The sequence below is a fragment of the Gymnoscopelus braueri genome (assembly GCF_963280865.1).
Source record: "Gymnoscopelus braueri genome assembly, chromosome: 2".
Taxonomy (NCBI): Eukaryota; Metazoa; Chordata; class Actinopteri; order Myctophiformes; family Myctophidae; genus Gymnoscopelus; species Gymnoscopelus braueri.
In genome coordinates this window covers 29,790,116-29,811,730 of record NC_137604.1, presented here as the reverse complement: position 1 = coordinate 29,811,730, position 21,615 = coordinate 29,790,116, and the positions used below count along the sequence as shown (strand labels likewise).

The 21,615-nt window shown below is 42.0% G+C and overlaps 1 protein-coding gene across 1 annotated transcript in view; it reads left to right on the top strand.

The window, feature by feature from the left end:
• The window catches only part of ctnna2 (catenin (cadherin-associated protein), alpha 2), a 574,287-nt gene that overhangs the window by 160,566 nt on the left and 392,106 nt on the right, over window positions 1–21,615 (top strand). Inside the window, exon 7 of the mRNA XM_080414083.1 lies at window positions 1,056–1,259. Coding sequence (XP_080270209.1) covers window positions 1,056–1,259 — 204 coding nt within the window. The remainder of the gene's footprint in view (window positions 1–1,055; window positions 1,260–21,615) is intronic.

Below are 21,615 nucleotides of genomic sequence, written 5' to 3'. Positions count from 1 at the left end.
CAAACTCAATAATGTGTGTGCGTGTGTGTGTGTGTGTGTGTGTGTGTGTGTGTGTGTGTGTGTGTGTGTGCGCGCACGCTTGTGCGCGATCAGGTTGTGCTTAACAGGTCAATAAAGAAGAGGAATGTGTGCGTTAGCAAGGCTATAGAGTTAACTTTGAAGGGCACCTTCTTTTCCGTTTGCCTCCACCGTTACTATCTCCGACAGATTGCCCTGAACCTTCTGCTGCCCTGGCCCATGCCAAATATGCTTTCTGTTCTTTGTTATGGTCTGTTAAACTTACTACCTTCCACTCAAAGCCAGCCTGGATTTCCATTTCATCACTTCTTCCCCCCCTTTACCTGAATGTTCTTTTTTTTTCTGCCATTCTCACCTGGATAATAACTGTGTAGCATCGTTGTGCTCATTATTTTTTATGGCTGCTTTGACCTTATTTAGAAGTAGCCCCTGCAGAACAAACACCTCAATTATAGAATATTTGACTGTTTTGGTCGATGGACCAATAGGATCTCTGTGTTGAATATCATTAACCCATTAAGACCTGAGGCGATGCTTTAAAATGTTTTCTAAATCCTAACAGTTTTTTGAAAAAAAACCAAAACAAAACATTTTTTTTTTCAATATTTTTCAAAAATTGCTCAAGCTCATAGTGCCGCGCTATGAGCTTGTATATCTGTTATTTTTGAATAGCCAAAGAAATCTTAGAATGACACAGATGCGTCCCCGGTCTTAATGGTTTAAATGCTCATTAAACCAGCAGGATTTACTAATTTACAACTTGCATACGCTTTATCTTATATGACACCGCACAATTTGCTGAAGTCCAAGGGTTTTCATTTGGGGCTTTCGAGATTAATGTGCTTTTTTAGAGTTGCCTTCTTTTTTTGTGCATGCAATCAATTATATAACCTGAATGTCTTCACACTTTCTCGCTAGAAAGTAAAGAAAGTTGCCTCTTAGGAAAACAAGTAAGAGGCACTGGATCTTCCACTGGTCTCTAGCCCAGCTGGCACAGCAGTACGGCTCCTTGACCCTCGCATGTCTTTTTTTCACAGAACAAGATCATTCTGGACCCCCTGACATTCAGCGAGGCGCGCTTCCGGCCCTCTCTGGAGGAGCGCCTAGAGAGCATCATAAGTGGGGCGGCACTTATGGCCGACTCTTCCTGCACACGAGATGACCGCCGCGAGCGCATCGTGGCGGAGTGCAATGCCGTTCGACAGGCCCTCCAAGACCTGCTGAGCGAGTACATGAACAATGTGAGTTTGCTGCTTCTCATAATCTCATAAGACGTGTGAAATGTGTGTACCGTAACTATATAAACACAATAACTATAGAAATGCGCGCACGCACGCACTCACCCACCGGTTCCGCAAGTGAGTAATGCATTAATACATTTTAATTGTAAGTTTGGGCTCTCAAAGCACCTTTTGGTGGCTGGATAACCACAGTTGTGCAAACAGAATAGCCTTGGTGAAGGCGGGGGAAATTCCTCCCCTTTGGACAAGTAATTAGGTGGATAATTTACCTCTCAGGAAAGTACTTAAGCCTTGATTACATACAGTAGTTTTGACCAACAAAAAAAGGAAAAAGGAAGTCTTAGGTTAGTATCACAAATTACAATCCGTTTGAGGTTAGTGTCAAGCTAGTTAACTATTGCTGAGTAATAATGATATTTCTGTGGTACATTAATTTACTGTATCTGAGGTTGAATGAGTGTACAACGTATATAAGGAGAGTATTCAAGATATGGCCTATTGTTTATACATCAGATAACTTATCTTTATAGCATACAGTATATATCCCTAACGCCAACAATCCGAACGACCTTCCAAATTCTCAACTCTAAAGCTGCATTTCAATTTCTTTGGCTCTTTCAATTGAAATATACAGTATTTTACTGCACAATTGAACCTTCTTCTCACTACCTGTACTATCAGAGATATGTCCTCTTCAAGTACCAGCATACAAAACTGTCATTATGCTGCTTGATGAACCAAAGATGTATTTTGTTTAAATAGCCAATGACATTCTTTTACATCTGTGGACTCTGTTAAAACCTAAGTAAGCGACTCAAAATGCAGCACCCTTTTTGAGTTGCCACTTCAAGCACTTCTGAAGGAATAGATTTTCTCCGCTGTCTTGTCTGAATGGAATGAGGGGCTGTGCTCTTTGATGTCGGCCCTGGGAGAGGCATGCAAAAGTGGAGAGCTGTGGTTTTCCCCAGATGAGATCCATCCTCTGTTGTACGGACTGACAGGGAAATGGTAATGTAATGTGCACAGCGTGGCACGACCGACGCAGCAGCTATTCAGGCTCCACAGCCTTAATATAGCAGCATACATCACTGTAAAGCCACAGTCTATAACAGCCACTGCGGGGCAGTTACCAGGCCAGCCTGGGTGCTTAGATAACCCCTAATGGCCTTGACTCCGCTGGTGAGTTACGGCAATGTGAAAGGAGGCTGCAATGCACTTGTGTTCCACAGAGCTGTGAGAGTGGGGGACTCAGAGTCCTCATGGCTCATCACAGATTGAGTCAAAGTGGTAGGACCCAAATATGCTAATTTACCATGAAGTTGTTTTTACGGGTGCGTATTTGCAGTTTAGTTGGTGATGAAGGTCAGGAGGTTTTGAAGGGCCTTGAAGCACTGAGTTCTAAGCTAAGGCCCAGTTATCCCCTCTATCATCGGTGTCTTTTATTTATTTATTTTTTGTCTTTTCCTGTAGTCAGTTTTTATATTCATTAGCAGGCCTTGAAATTATAACTCAGAGGCTTTTTTGAAATTGAAGCAGTAATCTTAAGTGGCTAAGTGACTCATCAGCAATTGGCACTCTGTCTTGGGGACAACTACAGCATAAAGCACTGAATGCCAACTACCTCCGTTTGAAGGGACTAGTAAGTGCTTTGGCAGTCCATAAACCATCCTGTTTTCTCTTCTCTTCTCTTCTCTTCTCTTCTCTTCTCTTCTCTTCTCTTCTCTTCTCTTCTCTTCTCTTCTCTTCTCTTCTCTTCTCTTCTCTTCTCTTCTCTTCTCTTCTCTTCTCTTCTCTTCTCTTCTCTTCTCCTCTCCTCTCCTCTCCTCTTCTCTCCTCTTCTCTTCTGAAGACCATTACGCCATACCATGGTATTGCACATACTGTAGCCTACATACAGTAGCCTACATATTTAATTTACCAGGCACTTGACACATTTGATAATGCCAGATAGCATTATTTGATTCATTTCATTCTCGCATTTTTGAAAGGGCCGGGGAATGGCTGACATGAAAATAGGATACTGGATAATGTATAGAAAACACATCATATCATTAATTTGCATGCGGAATGGTGTGTGCTTGACAAGGTTTTGCATTTGAAAGAGTGTAAAGCCGGGATCAGACTACAGACTGTCAGATTATGCGATTATAGTGCAATAAATTGTTGCTGTGTGTTGGTCTGTGCACACTACACGTATGACGATGATCAATCATCGTTTGCTGTCTTCCACGACGTTGCGAGATGGGGGAAGCGGATCAAGAAATATTGTCAATCATAGCGCATATCATAGAATCATAGAGGGCCTAGATGATTTTTGTTGTTGTATTATTGCGCTCTGTACCTGTAGCTTATTGATTGATTGAAGTACTTTATTTAGAAAGACATGGAAAAAGTACATGGAAGTACAGTTAACAATACAAGGCCCCTTAAACTGGATCGCCCATAAAAGCACCACGGCTTGTTTCAAATGAGATCACGCACTCAAATCATGATGACATTTAAGAAAACAGACACATACAGGTAGGGCATTCCACATTTTTGTTGCATAGCATGAGAACGAGTTCATTCCCTTGTTTGTGCCAAATATGGGATGGACATGGTCAGCGGAGCTGCCTCTGGTGTTGTGATTGTGGACTTCATTTACGTTTTTGAAGTATTTTGACAGACATTGGTATCCCAATGTTGCACTGTATCTTGTAGACTAGGCCCATTGCAAGTTGCCGTACTCTGTCCTCAACCCTGAGCCATCCGACCCTAGCAAAATGAGCAGGGGTTAGATGGGTTGTATGTTTAAGGCCAAGATACTGCCTTACTAGTTTGTTTTGGCATGTCTGGAGCCTTATTTTTAAGGCCTTAGTGGTGTTGTGATAGCATGAGAAGCACGCATAGTCGAAATGACCTTGGATGAGGGCCCCCTGTACACCCAACATAGACAGGAGTGAGTCAGGACAAAATACAACAAAAATACCAAAATGAAACGATGATCGAAATTAAGTGGGGCACAAAATAGACGCTGTGTGTCTATGTGTATGCATGCATGCATGCGTCCAAACACAGCGCTCTCTCTGAAAAAATACGTCAATCAAAACGATGTCCACATGGGAAAGGTAGGCTACTGAAAACTCCTATATAAGAATCAAAATAGCCTAGTCCAGTCAATAATCCCACAGACAAATAGAATTCCCAACCGAACAGAAAGGAATAATAAACGTCTCACCAGAATTAATTACCCCCCTGTGTGTAATAACTCACTGCGTTTTGGCATTCAGCTGTATTCCACAAATAGCAGAAATTGCAGCGATCCAACAATTCAGGTCTCACATAGACTCCCTGAAGTTTTGTATCTCTCTTTCCCCATTGTGCCTGACATTTCCACGTCAATCAATGTCCCATCAAATCAATATGTAGCCTAAGTTACCTGACCACGGACATTACACACACAGTAGGACTTTACACAATAAAGGATGGCCTTGTAAACAAATTACCACCATAATGCTTTTGGTTCATAATTGGGCCCAAAGCAGGAATTGTTAAATCCTTAAAAAATGTACTCTATATTTCATACATTAATGTAAATGTTTAGATCGTCTTCCTCTCACCTACATTTGGATGCAAAAATATCTAAATAAATCATTTACTTGCTGATGTGCACAATTAATGAGTACAGTACCAAATGATCAGTTTTTCCCTGTGTGGGAGCTGGCCGAATATACATATTTTGTAAGATTCAATATCTCCAGTTATACTGCGAGCTTCCCCTAATACTTTGTCTCCAACAACAAGATAGGTGATGCTTCACACATGAGCTAATAAATATTGACGTCAGAGAAAACCCAATTCCCTCAACTGACTGCAAATTGGCGGAGCAGAGACGGGGGCACTAGAATAGTTATAATAAATTATGCGTAGCTTTGCAAGCTAGCTCAGGCAGATATATGCTCTAGTGGGTCACATGCACGCGCGCCACTATGTGGGTTATGTAGAGATGTGTCAAGCAGCTGACCAATTTTGGTGGCTTACCTAAGCTCACCTCATTCCACCTTGTGGTCCTCTTGCTGTCACATGAATCACCATGTACCACACTGCAGGTTGGTACGCAGCTCCTTTGTCCCGTCTGCCACCCCAGCTTTACCTGTAGGCTCTGTTTCTCCTGTGGGTTTGTTGTTCAATTGGGGGGGGGGGGGATATCCCTGCTCTAAACCAGTTTCAGGCGTCGCTACATGTCATTATAAGTGAACATCTTCAAAATTACTCTAAAAAACAAAAGCAAAAATAGCAAATCTAAAAGCTTACACAATCCGTTGTTGCATCGTGATGGGTTGTGAGATGGTAGGTCAGCTACTTTCACTATTCTTATAGGGGCGGCCATAGCTGAGTGGTTAGTGAGCCCGCCTAGGGAACCAGAGGCCCTGGTTGCCCCAGGTTCGATTCCAGGCTATCCCAGCATATGTGCCGATGATATGAAATTTGTCCCTGAGCAAGACTCTTAACCCCAATTGCTCACAGGTTCTCATTGGAAACAAGACCGCAAGGACTTTCATGAACGACCTGTTAAAAGGAATGATCCTTATCCTTATCCTTATTTGTTGTACAGCAAAGTATGTACTGTAGTAGGGCTTAACCACACGCTATATGAATGGAAATGGATAACATGAAAAAAAGCTTCACATTCAATTTCGTAAAATGTGAAATGTATTTTCATTTGCTGATATACGTTTTTTCACCATTTCACTAGAAGTTATACTGTATTTTGAGATTATGTTGCCACATAAAAAATGAAATTGAAAATTAAGTCAATAGATCTGACAGTTCTATCCAGGTGCAATGAGTAAGACTGTCAATGAGTAAAAACAAGTTTTGGGGATTTAAGTGTAGACGATAACGATCTCTAGAGAAAACGGCAAAATAAAATATCAGATGTGCCTTCTGTTTACTGTAGATGGCGACGGTGTTTCCGGGGGTTGAAAACGTAATAACATGAAACCCCCTTACAGAGTGGAAATCTTTGAAAACGCTCCGCCTCCCGTCTCCATGTAAACGGGCAATACGGGAGAATCTCCAAAACGTGTGACATCATGGCTCATGTCGGCTCACACCATGTGCGCTAGTACATCGATATAAGCTCTGTGATAGGAAGTAGAATGGGACGGGAGTGGTTCTACACATGTGTGGCTGGTCTATCTGGCAGCGCGTCACCGCCACCTAGCCACCTAGCCACCTAGCCACCTAGCCACGCGCACTACATTGTTTTCAATCACTGTGTAAACACAGAATCAAAAGTGAGAACGCAACAGCACTTTGACGTTTTCTATTTTTATCGTTGTCGTGTAAACGTGGCCTTATAGTCAGTGGCGTAACGGAGGGGTAGCAAGTGATGCGGTGCGGGGGGGCCACCACCAGCAGGGGGGGCCCCGCCTGCGCTGATACAAATATTTTTACAGCAAAAAAAAATTACAAAAGTTGATTTATATTGGTCAAATAGAACCGAATTAGACCCGAATTAGACCCGAATTTTTGCTGCATGCGCGTCCACGTACGTGAAACTTCCATGTACGTTACGCCACTGCTTATAGTTCAAGGACTCCAATGTGACTCTAGTGATATGCTTAACCCATTAAGACCTCGAACGCATCTGTGTCACTTTTTGATTTGAGCTAAAAAGCATCATTTTACACTTTGGCTATTCAAAAATAGCAGATATACAAGCTCGAGCTTGTAGATCTGCTATTTTTGAAAAATCGTGTAATATAATATGTTCAAATCTTTGAATATATTTTGTTTTAAAGCGAACATTTTAACTCAAATCTTTGCTTCTGGGGGTCCCTGGAACAAAATATTTTGAGATGGGGGTCGGCAGCCAAATACATATCATGTTGGGGGTCCTTGACATGAAAACGTTTGAGCACCACTGATATAGAAACATACGTTTTTTGCAGAATACTGTTAGGATTTAGAAGACATTTTGTAGAATCGGCCTCAGGTCTTAATGGGTTAAGAACATGTGATACAGTGGATTTAAAATGTGCTTGACCAACTCACAATGTCAATCTGCCACAGATTGGGTGTCATTTGTGTCCATTAAGCCATTGGCACGTCTGCTGGCCATTGATTGCGAACGCGGGAGGAGGCGCGGCGAAGCCGCGCCTCCGACCAAGTGGAGCTTACTATGTAACCCCTGCTTGGGTTGTGTCTCTGTGTCTCTGTGTCTCTGTGTCTCCGTGTGCACTGCCTGTGTGCACTGCCTGTGTGCAGCTCCTCTGAGATAAGTAAATGTCCAATTTAGACGTACCATACATCAAATGAAAGGTCTTTGAAAACTGAACACACCTGTCAAGGTTGCGTTTAAGCCCGCCCCTTCCCCCGGAAGCCACGCCCCGGAGAAGGCTCCTAAAAACTCCCCATTGAAACCCCATGTTAAATGAAAAGTGCCCGAATCGCTCCCAAACTTTTTCTACCCCCCTAAGTGGGGGTCTACGAACAAATACATCGGGCTCGGATTTTGGCTCCGCCCCCCGGAAGTGGGTGAAACAGGCACTTCAAACACTTTGTTGAATTGTTCAAAAACATTCAATTTTTTTTTTTTGTGAATTGTATTTTTCTAAGATGCTCCTTTTAAACGCAGATTTTTTTTTTTTTTTTTAAATAATTTTTTTATTGGTTACTTTTTTTTAAAATATTGTTTTCATTTTTTTTTTTCTTTTTTTGCGTTCGCTTACCGCGTTCGCGCGTCTTACTTGTCCCTCTAGTATCAATTCTGCCGCTGGCCCAAGAATCAATGGCCTTCATCTCCTCCAATCTAATGTGTGTTTGCTAAATCCTGTTTGGCTCATAAAATGTCTGGGAACAATAAAGGTTGCATACCAGATAAGGCTTCTTATTAGATTAGAAATCCCTCTCAGGTCATAATAAAACAGTGGTGCTGCATCAAAACAGTTCCACTGACTGAGACGGAGAGAGAGAGAGAGAGAGAGAGAGAGAGAGAGAGAGAGAGAGAGAGAGAGAGAGAGAGAGAGAGAGAGAGAGAGAGAGAGAGAGAGAGAGAGAGAGAGAGAGAGAGAGAGAGAGAGAGAGTGTGCGTGTGTGCGTGTGCGCGCGTGAAGGAGTGATAGATAGTGATATACGTAGATCCGTATAGAGCACATCCATTGGTTTTTCAATGTGAAAATGCTGCTGTATTAAGACTTTGCTATGTGGCTGTACTGCACAGCAGTACAAGGTTGGTGCTGTGATGCTTACAGACGTTAGTCTGGTGTGAGGTGGAACTATCTGAGCCATTCCAGTGGAATCAATAAGAGATCTGCTCTGACCAGAACTCAAATGGACCCGGCACTGATATACTTTTGGTTGTCTTCTTTAGGTGAGAAAGAAATACCAAACTAAATATAATAATGATGATTTAACAATATAAACAAGTCAGATTAAGAAACCACATTCCGCCATTTTAAATGTAAGTAGGCTATGATGATAAATCCACAGTCATGAACACTGATTTGCCCTCTTCCCCCATTTTTAAAATATATTTTGTTGTTTTCTGCCAACATCATTTAGTTGTGGTTCATTTGGTCCATGAGTTGTGCTTTAGAGGCTAGAGCTGGGAGAGAGCCCCTAGCTATCCGACCAGAGAACACATGAAATCACAGATAAACAAAGGACAAATTGCTTCCGCTTTTTCAGCTGGGGATCCACTATGTAAGAGCAAACACTGCTGCAGTTGCCAAGCCTGCTAGCACTTAGTATGCAAGTTGACAAGTTGCTGTATACTGCATACTGTAGCTGTAAAGATGGCAGCTGTTGAGTAGTTCGTAGATTTATAAATTGGCTCATCATGACCCAAGAGTTCGTACGCAGCCACAACGTTATTTTAATGTTAACATTTTGAAGAACTTGTCAGCAGCCTCCTATAGTAGTAGTGTTCTAGTAATGATAATGCATGTCAGTGGGGTGCAAACACGATTACCCCTAAACAGATGCAAGTCTGTGGGGTGCAAACAAGATTACCCCCACACAGATTAGTTCAGAATGTGGAGCTATACACAGAAGTCATTCTGTGTATAGCTCCACATTCTGAAGAAAACAGTTGTTTGGATGGACCTGCATGGTATCTTTTAAATATTTAGTATTTTCATTTGTATTGCTGACAGGAAGCCATAGGTAGTATCTTCAAAGGATTCACAATCCATCATCCCTGCAAAATAAAACGTTTTTTTCATCATTGAATTATTATTATTAGAGAGAGAGAGAGAGAGAGAGAGAGGAGAGAGAGAGAGAGAGAGAGAGAGAGAGAGAGAGAGAGAGAGAGAGAGAGAGAGAGAGAGAGAGAGAGAGATGAGTGGGGTATGGGGGTCATGGTCTTTGCCATTCTGTGATGGCCTGCGTGGTGTAGCATTATCTTATTTGCATTCATAAATTCAGTAGCATTCTCCCTTAACAAAATACAAAAAATATTATGCACTGTTGAAAATGTACCAAATTATATAAACCCTCTTTTGACCCAAATGAGAAATGGTCAATTTGCCATTTGTGTGACCTGCTGAGTGCTCAGTGCTGCACTCCACATATATTCTCCCCCAAAGTTTACTGAAGTGTTATAAACATTTAGTTGTTATTATTTCCACTCCTCCTTTCCTATTCTAGCCCCCCCCCCCTTCTTATTTTTTTATTTTTTTTATAGAAAGCTAGAACCACAGCACAAGGTTAATCAATGTGGTAGCAGGCAATAAATTAGGTTCAAGTGACAGCGGAATGTCCATACCTGTCCCGACCGCTGGTGATCTGTGATTGGTGACAGCAGGCCCCGGCTCCCTGGCTGGTGCTGAATCATCAGGAGCAGCTGATTTAGTTACGGCAGCTCCGACAGCGCCGATCTATCAATTGATCTTTGGGAGTAATGCATTACCAGTCTGGGTCAAGGGAGCCCAGGCAAGGAGTGTCTGGGGCGCATATAGCCAGAAGGCACGGTGTGGGCAACACGGGGCAGTGGACAGGATTTAACCCATTAAGACCGGGAACGCATCTGTGTGTCATTTTTTGATTTCTTTGGGCTATTCAAAAATAGCAGATATACAAGCTCGTAGCGCGGCACCGAGTGCCGCGCTACGAGCTTGTATATCTGCTATTTTCTTTTAAATGTTTTGAAAGATTGTGCAAATCTTTCAATATATATATATATATTTTTTTTAAAGCAAACATTTTTAACTAAAATCTTTGCTTCTGGGGATTCTACAAATGTCTTCTAAATCCTAACAGTTTTCTGAAAAAAACTCATGTTGCTACTGTTTAATATCAGTGCTTCTCAAACTTTGTTCATGTCCCAAAATGATATGTATTTGGCCGCGGACTCCCATCTCAAAATATTTTGTTCCAGGGACCCCCAGAAGCAAAGATTTGAGTTAAAAATGTATATATATATTCAAAGATTTGCACACATTCTCACAATTCTTTTAAAAAAAATAGCAGATCTACAAGCTCATAGCGCGGCGGTCGGTGCCACACTATGAGCTTGTATATCTGCTATTTTTAAATAGCCAAAGAAATCTGAAAACCACCCAGATGCCGTTCACCGGATTGAATGGGTTAAGGGTGTGATAACAGAGCACTAATCTAGGTTTTAGCAGTGGATGTCATGTGAACGTAGAGAGAGAGAGAGATGTCAGGTAACGCAGAGAGAGATCTTTAGCGGAAGACTGATGTCCTTCTTGCTCACACAGCCCCCTGGGGAGACTGCACACCAAGTGCTTAATCAACAATTGGGTTGAGTGATCACATATTGTAATCTAATTGTGCGTGCGTGCGTGTGTGTGTGTGTGTGTGTGTGTGTGTGTGTGCGTGTGCGTGTGTGCGCGCGCACATGCGCATTCCGTGCATGCCGTGCATGCGTGTGTAATGTTGCCATAAAGATTAGATTACCGTCATCAAAACATCTGTCCCCTTTCTCAGCAAGTTAGTGAGTGTGTGTGAGGTAAAAACAATGAGAGACAGAGAAACATAGTGAGAAGTGCAGAGAAGGCAAGGTGTGGGAAGTGATCAATACTTAAAGCAGACAGGAGTAGCGCTCCGGGGCTATAAGCCTGTCACTGTATGTTTCTCTGCTTCCGTGTGCATTTGTAGGAATGCATTTGGGTTGGGTGAACACAACACACGGTGCATTTGTGTGCATTTGGGCGGGTATACAGTACGCATAGTGCATGCAGTACGTGTGAAGTGCAGTGAATGTGTGTGTCTGCGTGTGTGTGTGAGCGATTGATTATGAGACAAAGGCAGAGTTGTTTTTCAACAATATGGCCTCAAACTGAGGACTTATACAAAAGGCACTGACTAGCCTTAGAAATGATCCAGCGATTAGACAAGCAAGTGCACGCACACACGCACGCACGCACGCACGCACGCACGCACGCACGCACGCACGCACGCACGCACGCACGCACGCACACGCACACGCACACGCACACACACACACACACACACACACGCACCCTCCAGCTGGCCACATTCTCTCTACCCATTGTCTGGGAGCCTCTTCAGGGAGTATGTGTTGTGTGCAACAAAAGGCACAGACCGCCAGCGTGCCGCCACCACCAAAGCATACCTGTTTCTTTTCTTTTTCTCAACTGTGTGCTGATTATGCCTGTGTTTCCCACACAATATGACCTCGATGGGACTTGAATCGGGACGTGAAGAGCAGAACAAGAGTGAACAGTCTGATCAATATATCCTCCTGTCCCCTGAGCTCCTCCTCTGTGCAGCTGTCCATCACCAGAGGTTGACCGAAGGACGCGGCGGGCAGTATAATGGATGTAAAGGCACTCGAATGTAGCCAGGCCGGGTCTGTTGAGGCTAATTGGGCATGTGGTGGTTATCACAGGAGATGAAAGGATGATGGCACTGACAGGATGTGTCATGGGACCCTAAGCGTATACTTTATGTCACCATTTTCAAAACTGTTGCTCGTGCGTTCACAGAGTGATGTTTCTGGTTGTAGGAGCTTTCTTCACCTCTCAGATAGCCAGTGGTGGAAGAAGTACTCAGATATTTTACTTAAGTAAAAGTATCAATACTGCAGTGCAGAAATACTTACAAGTAAAAGTCTGATAATCAAAATTTACTTGCCATCAAAATATACTTAAAGTACCAAAAGTAAAAGTACTCATTATGCAGAATGTCCCATTTCCCAAGTTCAACATGTATAAAAGTCTTTTGAAAATAGTAGATCTACAACGGGGGTCAACTAGATTAGGCAGGGGGCCACAATTGTAAAATGACTTGAAGTCGGGGCCACAAGACTATTACAACAAAAATGAACAACAATGGACATATTATGTCCATTATGGTAACTTATCAGGGCCTGCTTCATACTGCATTCATGCATTTTGATGTTTGATGGGATAATGCATGTGGCAGTCCGTTATAGTGCACAGGCTTTGGTATTAAGAAAATAGGAAGATATTTCAGTATGTTCCGTGCACGGGTCCCTAGCATGGAAGCGTCTTTGAGAGAAAAGTATTGGAGGCAGACTGGCAAGGTGAGGTGTTTACACGTTTGTATGAATGAAAGGTTTTTGCATTTTGGTCTGAGCACCCAGCTGATAAGAGCATGGAGAAGATGGAAAACGAAAAAATGCGAGCTAATGGCTGCAGATGGAGAATATTTTTTTCGATGTAATGGATCACATCCTCAAAATTCAGAAATACTACAAATGGATGGAGATGGCATGTGATGGACGGACTGCACTCAAAACTCATCTGTTGTGCTCTTTTATGTTGATGTGCCACTGAAAATGTAGTGATGTAGGCAAACTACCCATCTACATGGTTTGAAAATTTAAAATAAATAAAAAAGAATCGCTAAACTACATGATCATTCATAAAGTAATGAGAAGTACTGTAGTAGAAGTAGACAACATTTCTTGATGTTTTGTTTCTTTGTACAATGAAAAGGTCTACTTTTACTTTTGATGCTTCCATTTTAACACCAGATACTTTTCTGAAGTACATTTGAACTACACTTTGTATTTCAAATTTTCAGTACTTTTACTTCTACTCCACTACATCTCAGAAGCAAATATTATACCTTTACTCCACTACAATTATTTAAAAACTTTAGTCACTAGTTACTTTGAAGATTTTGATTATCATTACAAAACATACATTAACCACTTCAGCCCTATATACATTTCGGCCATTTGAAAATAGCCGATCTTCAAGCTCACAATGCGTCGCAATGCATACATTTGAACTACACTTTGACCCAAGTGATTTTCTCATGGATGACTTTAACTTTTACTAGTGTAAAACATATCTCTAAGATGTCTGTACTTTTACTCAAGTATGGCTTTCAAGTGCTTTGTACGCCACTGTTTATTTCTCCATGTTTAACGTGTAAGGCAGAATTGGGCAGAAATCATAAAGCAGTTGCAGCTTTGTAACATGGCGGCTGGACAGCTACCTTCTCACCAAAAAAGTAATAAAATAATACATATTTACGTCTGGAATAGGGCCACAAGAAAGCTCCCCAGGGGCCGGATTTGGCCCGCGGGCCGCCAGTTGAATATCACTGATCTACAAGCTCACAATGTGTTGCATCGCGACGCATTGTCAGCTTGTAGATCTGCTGTGAAATGTATATAGGGCTGAAGTGGTTCATGCATGTTTTGTAATAATAATCTAAATCTGCTGTGCAAAGTAACTAGTAACTAAAGCTGTCAAATCATTGTAGTGGAGTAAAAGTACAATATTTGCCTCTGAGATGTGATGGAGTAAGTAAAAGTATTGAAAATGGGAAATAGTCCAGTAAAGTAAAAATTCAGTAAAAAGTACAGTACTTGAGTAAATGTACTTAGTTACTTTCCACCACTGCAAATAGCTGTGTAGATGTGGGTTCATAGTAGTCTCGCGTAGCCAGACAACTATTCCACAATCTCTGAATGCTATACAGAGTCTGGAACTAAAACTCCCGAAATCCGAGAGAGGAAGCTGGCACTTCCGTTCACGAAAATATATTTTAAAATATCTTTACATTTTATTATTTTATTTCCATTTCTGCTAAGCAGCACGCTATATATACTTAGATGATTTGTATTTATATTAGGATAAATCTGCGCGACTGTAAAGACGAAACGGAAGTGGGGAGGAGGCTTCATATCCGGTTTATATTCTAATCATGATCAGAGCTTCCGAGTCCCAGACTGTATGACCGGAAACATTTGAAAATTGTGGGAGGCAACAGTCTGGCCACGCGAGACTAGGTTCATAGGCACTTGGGGTCACTCGGTATTGTATCACTTTTCCTTATGGTTTTACATGGGGGGGTATACGTTTATATTTATTTATCTTTTTATAAATCTTTGTATAAATGATAAACCAGATGGTGTCTAATATCGGTGTGGCTTCCTTCCTCTGGGAATTTCTGATCTCATGTGACCATTCTCTGATGTCAGTGTTATCTATGACATCAGTATTATGATGTCAGGCATCGCCATATTTGGTCAACATTTTTAAATAGTTAAATATAAAATAAAAAGTCTAAAACCTATGTGAAACATATTCAGACCTACCGTACTGTCTGGCAGCGTGTCCTGCTCTTGTAGCCCCTACTTGTGATGCTTTGCTTCCCCGTCATTCTGCATCTATCTCTCTCTCTGCCAGCCCCATCCTGGCTCATTAGACAACATCCTCTTCTCCTAGTTCTTTTATGTCCTCTCCTCATTTCTCGCTGCCGTCTACCCACTTCCCGGTACATGTCTCTGATAAGGCTGACAAAAAGCCTAAGCACTCGCGGACACACTCGCTGCTTTGAACAAGTACGAGCAGAAATAAAACATGAACGCATGAGGGTGTACCTTCCCGCATAATGTACTATATATTGCAACTAACACACACTAGTTGGTATGGGTGTAGATCACCAGTGGTGGGAAAAAGTACTTTATATATATTTAGTATCAATACTGCAATATAGAAATACTCTGTTACAAGTTAAAATCTGGAATTAAAAATGAACCTGAGTAAAAGTACAAAAGTATGGCAGCAAAATATACTTAAAGTACCAAAAGTAAAAGTACTCATTATGTCCCATTTCAAGTTTTCAAATGTATAAAAATCTTTTGTAAATAGCAGATCTACAAGCTCACAATAGATCGGCTATTTTCAAATGGCCGAAATGTATATAGGGCTGAAGTGGTTTTGTAATGATAATCAAAATCTACAAAGTAACTAGTAACTAAAGTTTTCAAATAATTGTAATGGAGTAAAAAGTATAATATTTGCTTCTGAGATGTAGTGGAGTAGAAGTAAAAGTACTGAAAATTGGAAATACTCCAGTAAATTAAAAATACCTCAAAACTGTAGTTATTAGTATTAAGTAAATGTACTGTAGATCACTATTTGAAAGGTGACATTTACAATCAGGCGACCTTTCTCAGAACAAACAAATTGTACATATAGTATGACTGTATAAGTGTTGCATCTGTACCACTAAAATATCCATCAGAAACGACAAGTTTTAATTGAACATAATTATGACACATGCGTGCAGGTGCTTTTGCCATAAACACGATACGTCTAGACTACCGACATTATTTCTGAGAAACAAGCATAGCATTCTCAATTGCCAAATCATGATTTTCTTTTTATTGATTCAAGAGTAAGACCAAAAGGGAGAATGATGAGTTATCGACTCCAATGTCACTTTATTTGAACTCCAAAGCTTAAGGCACCGGCAAAGAACATATTGCTTATTTACTGGTGGCACCAATCAAAAAAGGAAAATGGCCCCACACAGATTAGAAGGCCGTGCACATGTAGAACGATCGGCTGAATAAGGTCCCTCTGATGGGGCAGAGAGGTGAACAACTTATTCTTCACCGGGAGTGTTTGTGAAGTGTAATAAAAGCTAATGAATAACCCGCTTGTCACCAAGATGAATAGTATGTTCCCCCCCTGGTTTGTCATCCATTGGAGGAGACCTTGGGGATTGTCTCCGCTGTTCATTGCCCCGAGGGAAATAAAAAAAAAAGAATCTTTGTGACTACCGTGCAAATTTCGCCATGTGATGCCAGCTTGTTCTCGTGCCAGAGGTCATCAAGAATTTTTATTAAAGAATGAGTTTAGATTTGTAGCACCTCCTCTCCTCCACAAGCATACGCATACGCACACACTTTGTCTCATCCTCCTTGTTTATTCCTCTCTTCCTTCCAATTGTCCTCCCTCCATGGCCCCTCCAGACTCAGCACTTATACCCCGTTAAATGTCCCAGGCCTGGCAATAAATCACTGGATCCCCACAGCGTCTCAAGCCCTCCCTCCCATCTGTCAACACCTAATGCGCCACGCGACAAGCTTGCAATCCGCTGTGCTCCAACAAACTACTCACTTTGAACACCTTAACTTCTCTGCTATCGAAGCTGGCTCAAAGACATGTCCCCTGAAGGGATTGGGACGCTGAATTGACCCAAAGTGCACAGAGAACAACTAAGAGTCTATTTTGACCCCCACCCCCCAAGGGAGACTCCACATAATCTAGAGGTACTCCTTCATACACCACGACTTCGGCCTGGGAGAGAGAGAGGTGGAGACAGCTGGAGTAACTGACCCACTGTGACTGTCCTCCAGCAGGATAGCCATGGCCACCTGCCTGTGAATGGAGCATAGCTCAACGCATCCCTATTACTCTGTTATCTTTGCTTCTCTTCTCTTCTTTTTATCCTCCTTTCCCTTTTCTGAGCCTTCAGAGAAACGGATATTGGATGAAACAATTCCGGAAAGACCAGCGGTTCTATTTTTGTTGTGGTTATGTGTGGGCGTTATGTCCCCATTTTGTGAATTTTCAATATTGGACCATGCATCACATATGGGAACCGTTGTAGTACAGTGGGGACTACGAAGGCCTTCCTGTCCCCACTCATACTTATACTACAATAGACTTGACTCAAATCGACAGCATCCTTTGCCACTTCCACTCCTATCCCCAGGTCTTCCCTTTCTTGGCAAATGTACCTGTTTTAAATCCCGCTGTAGTCCATTCTTCCTTCCGTCCACCACTTTGGTCCCAAACAACATAATCTCCAAAACTAGTGGATGGAATGCCATGTCATTGTCTGTGCACCTTCATGAACCCCAAAGGAAGGCCCCTACTGATTTAGGTGACCCATTGTCTTTTTCTCTACCTGGCTAGCACCATCATTTGGCCAAAACTTTGACTTGCACACAAGAAACTCGCTGACCACATGCATGTTCCCTGGGGGATGCCCCTATTGATTTTTTTGACTACATCAGTTAAAGGAGTATTGCACAAACGGTATGCATTCTCGACTTGCATCGTTCCCGACTTGCGTCGCGCCCGAGTAGGCCTTTAGGGTGCCGATCTAGTTAACACATTCGGTGCCAGAATTTTATAATAACAGATTACGTTCGGTGCCAGAAATCTCACCGTTGAGCTGCGCGGCGCTGTTTCCACGACGTGCATTCCATGTGAAACAAAGCATGCGTGCATTTTGCACGATGGTTCTGGCTAACGCCTGGAACGATAACATCTTTCACGCGGGTCACAATGGCGCAGCGATTGCGCATGCAAAATGAGTCGTTTTCCCCAACGTAAAAAGTTTCGGAGTTATAGGGGTTTTAGAGAAGGAGATAGAACGGAAGCGGATGGGGAGCCATGTTTTTTGGCACGGTGATCTATAAGGCCCTTCTTTCTCAGAATCACCGTGGGTGATTACAGAGCTGCTCCAGCCCCTCCCGTGTCGAAAAAAACGGAAAAAACTAAAGCGACTGAAAACACGGTTCAGACCGTGTTCGGCACCAAAGCGCTACTCTGTGCAAACACGGTTCAGACCGTGTTTGGCACCCAATGTGTTAATATAACGTTAATATAATTTATTTTTGTTACCTTTGACACTGTGATAGAAAAATATATCTATTTATTAAAGTACACCCCTCAGAATGATAATACACGTGATAAGACAAAATCAGATGTTAAATATTTATTCAAATCAGTGTTTTTGGTCCTATTCTTCATGTCTTGGTGCCTCCTCTCGTTTCAAATGCTATTCACAGACTGCATTAGGATGTTATTTCCAATAGGCCACTGCAAAACAATGCTCAAGAACATGTGATATATATATATATATTCATATTTATTTCTGTAGTGTTCTGTTTTCAGTGCGGTACTATCCCTCGCATTTTTCATCATACCCAATTGTGTTTCCAGTCTGCAGAGATTGCCTCGTAAATTATCATTTACGAGTGTGAGGGACTAAATCATTATGCCATTTCCTTAGTCAATGCCTGCAGTAACAACTACATCAACTATCATTTCTGATAGCGATAACAATATTGCACCATTTCTGTTATATACAGCTGTCTCAATTTGCACTTGCTGCAAGTGTCTCTCCCAAGTTCAACAGAGATCCCATATAGCGAGAGGGAAAATACCCTGAGCTCATTTGGTGGGAATCCACACCATATTGTGGTTTGTAATGATATGATAGGCCAGGGATTTACCCCCCACTCCCTCAACAGCTGTAGAATAGGATGAAGTTATGCATGGATAGACCCGGAGGGAAGGGATGTGGAATGATTCTGCAGTCGTTTTCCCATCTCTTACCAAATGGGATGGAGATGAAAATTGCACTTGTATCACAATCAAGACCTCAGAGAGAAAGAAAGACAGACCACAATAGCTTGCAAGCTAATGATAATTCCAACACTATCCCCAGCTCTTTAGAAGGTCAGCTTTCTTCTTTTCTTTTCCTTTTTTTCATTTAGAGGCCCACTCTGTAATATTTCATCTATTATTCAGCTAAGCAACACAAACAAATGTGCTTACTCTATTATAATTAAGCTCTTTGTTTTGGTGCCAAGTGGTAGTTAGGGTTGTCTGAGGTAATTGTAATGTTATTTGCGCCCCACCTCCTCTTGCATCAGGGGGAGGAAAAAAACAAGGAAAAAAACAACAACAACCTCAAGATGCAGATGTGTGTAGTGAGTCTTTAACATTTTACTTCCGCGCTCTTTGCTGTTGTGCAAAAAGAACAGGGACTTTAATTACAGCTATGGCATGCTGCCTGACACACTTCCAATTATGCCACGCTCAGCAGCCGGGGCGAGAGACATAATAGTCTGAGGGCGGCGGCTATAGCAACCAGAACCCTCACTATCAGAACACCCCTCATACCACCATTTCCAACGGAAGGTGATCAGATAACGGGAATTTAATTGGATTTTAGGCCAAGTTATATTAGGGGTGGGGATAGAATTAACCGGGAATATATTAATGCAATAGAATGCTCTCAGATCTGCCATCTCTAATGCATTAGAAAGCTTCCACCCCCTGTCTTCTCTCCTCCACCCCTTCTCATCGCTTTCTACCCCCAAGAGCTAGCCGTCCTGAGCGGTGCTAACATGATTGGCATTGATAGTTGGACCAAACTATAAAATCAGCCCTAATGTCATTAAGCGGCCAGACATGGAAACCCAGCAGCAGGGCTTTAACTATATTAGCTTTTACATACGTTAGTGTTATGGATGCAGGAGCCTAAATGCGTTGCGCACTCAAGCATGCAGACTGCAATGTGTAGGAAAAAGATTAAACGAGAATATGAAGTCCTGCGCGCGTGTGTGTGTGTGTGTGTGTGTGTGTGCGTGTGCGTGTGCGTGTGCGTGCGTGCGTGCGTGCGTGCGTGCGTGCGTGCGTGCGTGCGATCGTGTGGGTATGTTGTTTTTGAGAGAGTGATTGTGATCTATAGAGTGAGTATAAACATAAAAACGTGCACTTCCTCAGGAGGAGAAAGAATCTGCCTTGAGGTGGGAATTAATAAGAGGAAAACAGGCTATATTTCCATCAATACATTTGGCTTAAACACATTTAGTTTCATAAATGTATTTATTATCATTCTTAATTTGTTATTTAAGAACTCAGGGCCAGATATAAGCACGTTGTAAATTGCCCTGCGCCTTAAGTGTGATTTGTGCTAGTAAGGTGAGTGGAATTAACATCTGATTTACTAAGGCAGCATCTAATTAAACAATCAGCGCATGGGACCACCTTCTACTCACATTCGGAATTTGAAGCAGAGCTTAAAAGGTTTGGTAGACTGGTGGGCTTTGGAGGCATCAACCAGCTCAAGAATAAACAGAAAAATAAAATTCAGTGATGCCGAACTTTGTTAATTAAGTAACAGAACACCAAAACATTTTGGAGGGACACAATGCGACTCCAACTGAGATACATTCAATGTGGGTGACTAATAGCTGATAAACTAAAGACGGAGTTACAAAACATTAGAAGTCACAAAACATTAGGAGGCACAAACTCCTGAAAACAGATGGCAGGACAAGGATTTGGTGCCTCGTATTACGGATGACTTGAACATTCCTTGTGTGTTTTCTCTCTGGAAATGCCTGTTTAGTGTGTCGTCGCTGATGTGGGGAAACTTGTGCGCCGTAGCAAGACATTCACCCGGGACAGGCACGATTATGTGGGCTGTGATATTCCAGGTGTGGTGCTGTCGTAGAGCCGAATTTATCCTGATGCCAGAAGGATGGCGTATGCTAGAGTTGCAAGCAGCTTGACTATTGCCAGATGGGAATGCTGTGTGGGAGGATCAAGGTCCTCTTTGATTTCTTGGAGTAATTACTGTGTGACTGCTTAATCTATAGGCTACGTTTTGATTATTTCTTGATTCTCTTGGCACGTTTTTGAGACCTATCGACAATTTGTGTATCCTTGATGCATTTACTGTCATCTTCGCAACAAGCGTCCCTTTTATATAGCCTGCCTGTGCTAATATGCAGTCTTGCTTTACATGCAAAATCGACCCTTGCAAATCACGTGAGAATTAGTCATTTCAGCAATCCTCTCTTAAATGAATAGCCTATGAATAGGAGAGAGGTGCACTTAAATGGCAAGAATGTTTAATACATTTCATACATCCTTCTAGGCACAGAAGGCTTCTCAAATGAGGCACAAAAGCCTTAGTAAATCTGGCCCTCAGTATTGATTTCAGATTTAATGTACCACCATTTGTGTTTTGCTGTGTCTATAAGAAGTTTACTGCCAAACCAGGTGCCCTACTGCAAAGGAAAGTGTAATTCTTATTAGCAAACCAAGGCTTGCACATATTCCAGTATCTGTCAACAACCATTTCTCTTACAGGAAAATAAGATTACAGGGCCTCCACAGGCAGCCTTGAGCTGTAATTCAATGTTTCAATATATCTTTTTATGGGCCTTCACCCCCCCAAACTGTGGCTAAACCGTTTGTTGCAGTATTTTTCAGTTGACACCCTATATTCAATATGCAATCCATACTGTACATATTTTATGGTGATGAATGATTTTTCTTATGTTCATTGATTGATTTAAGGC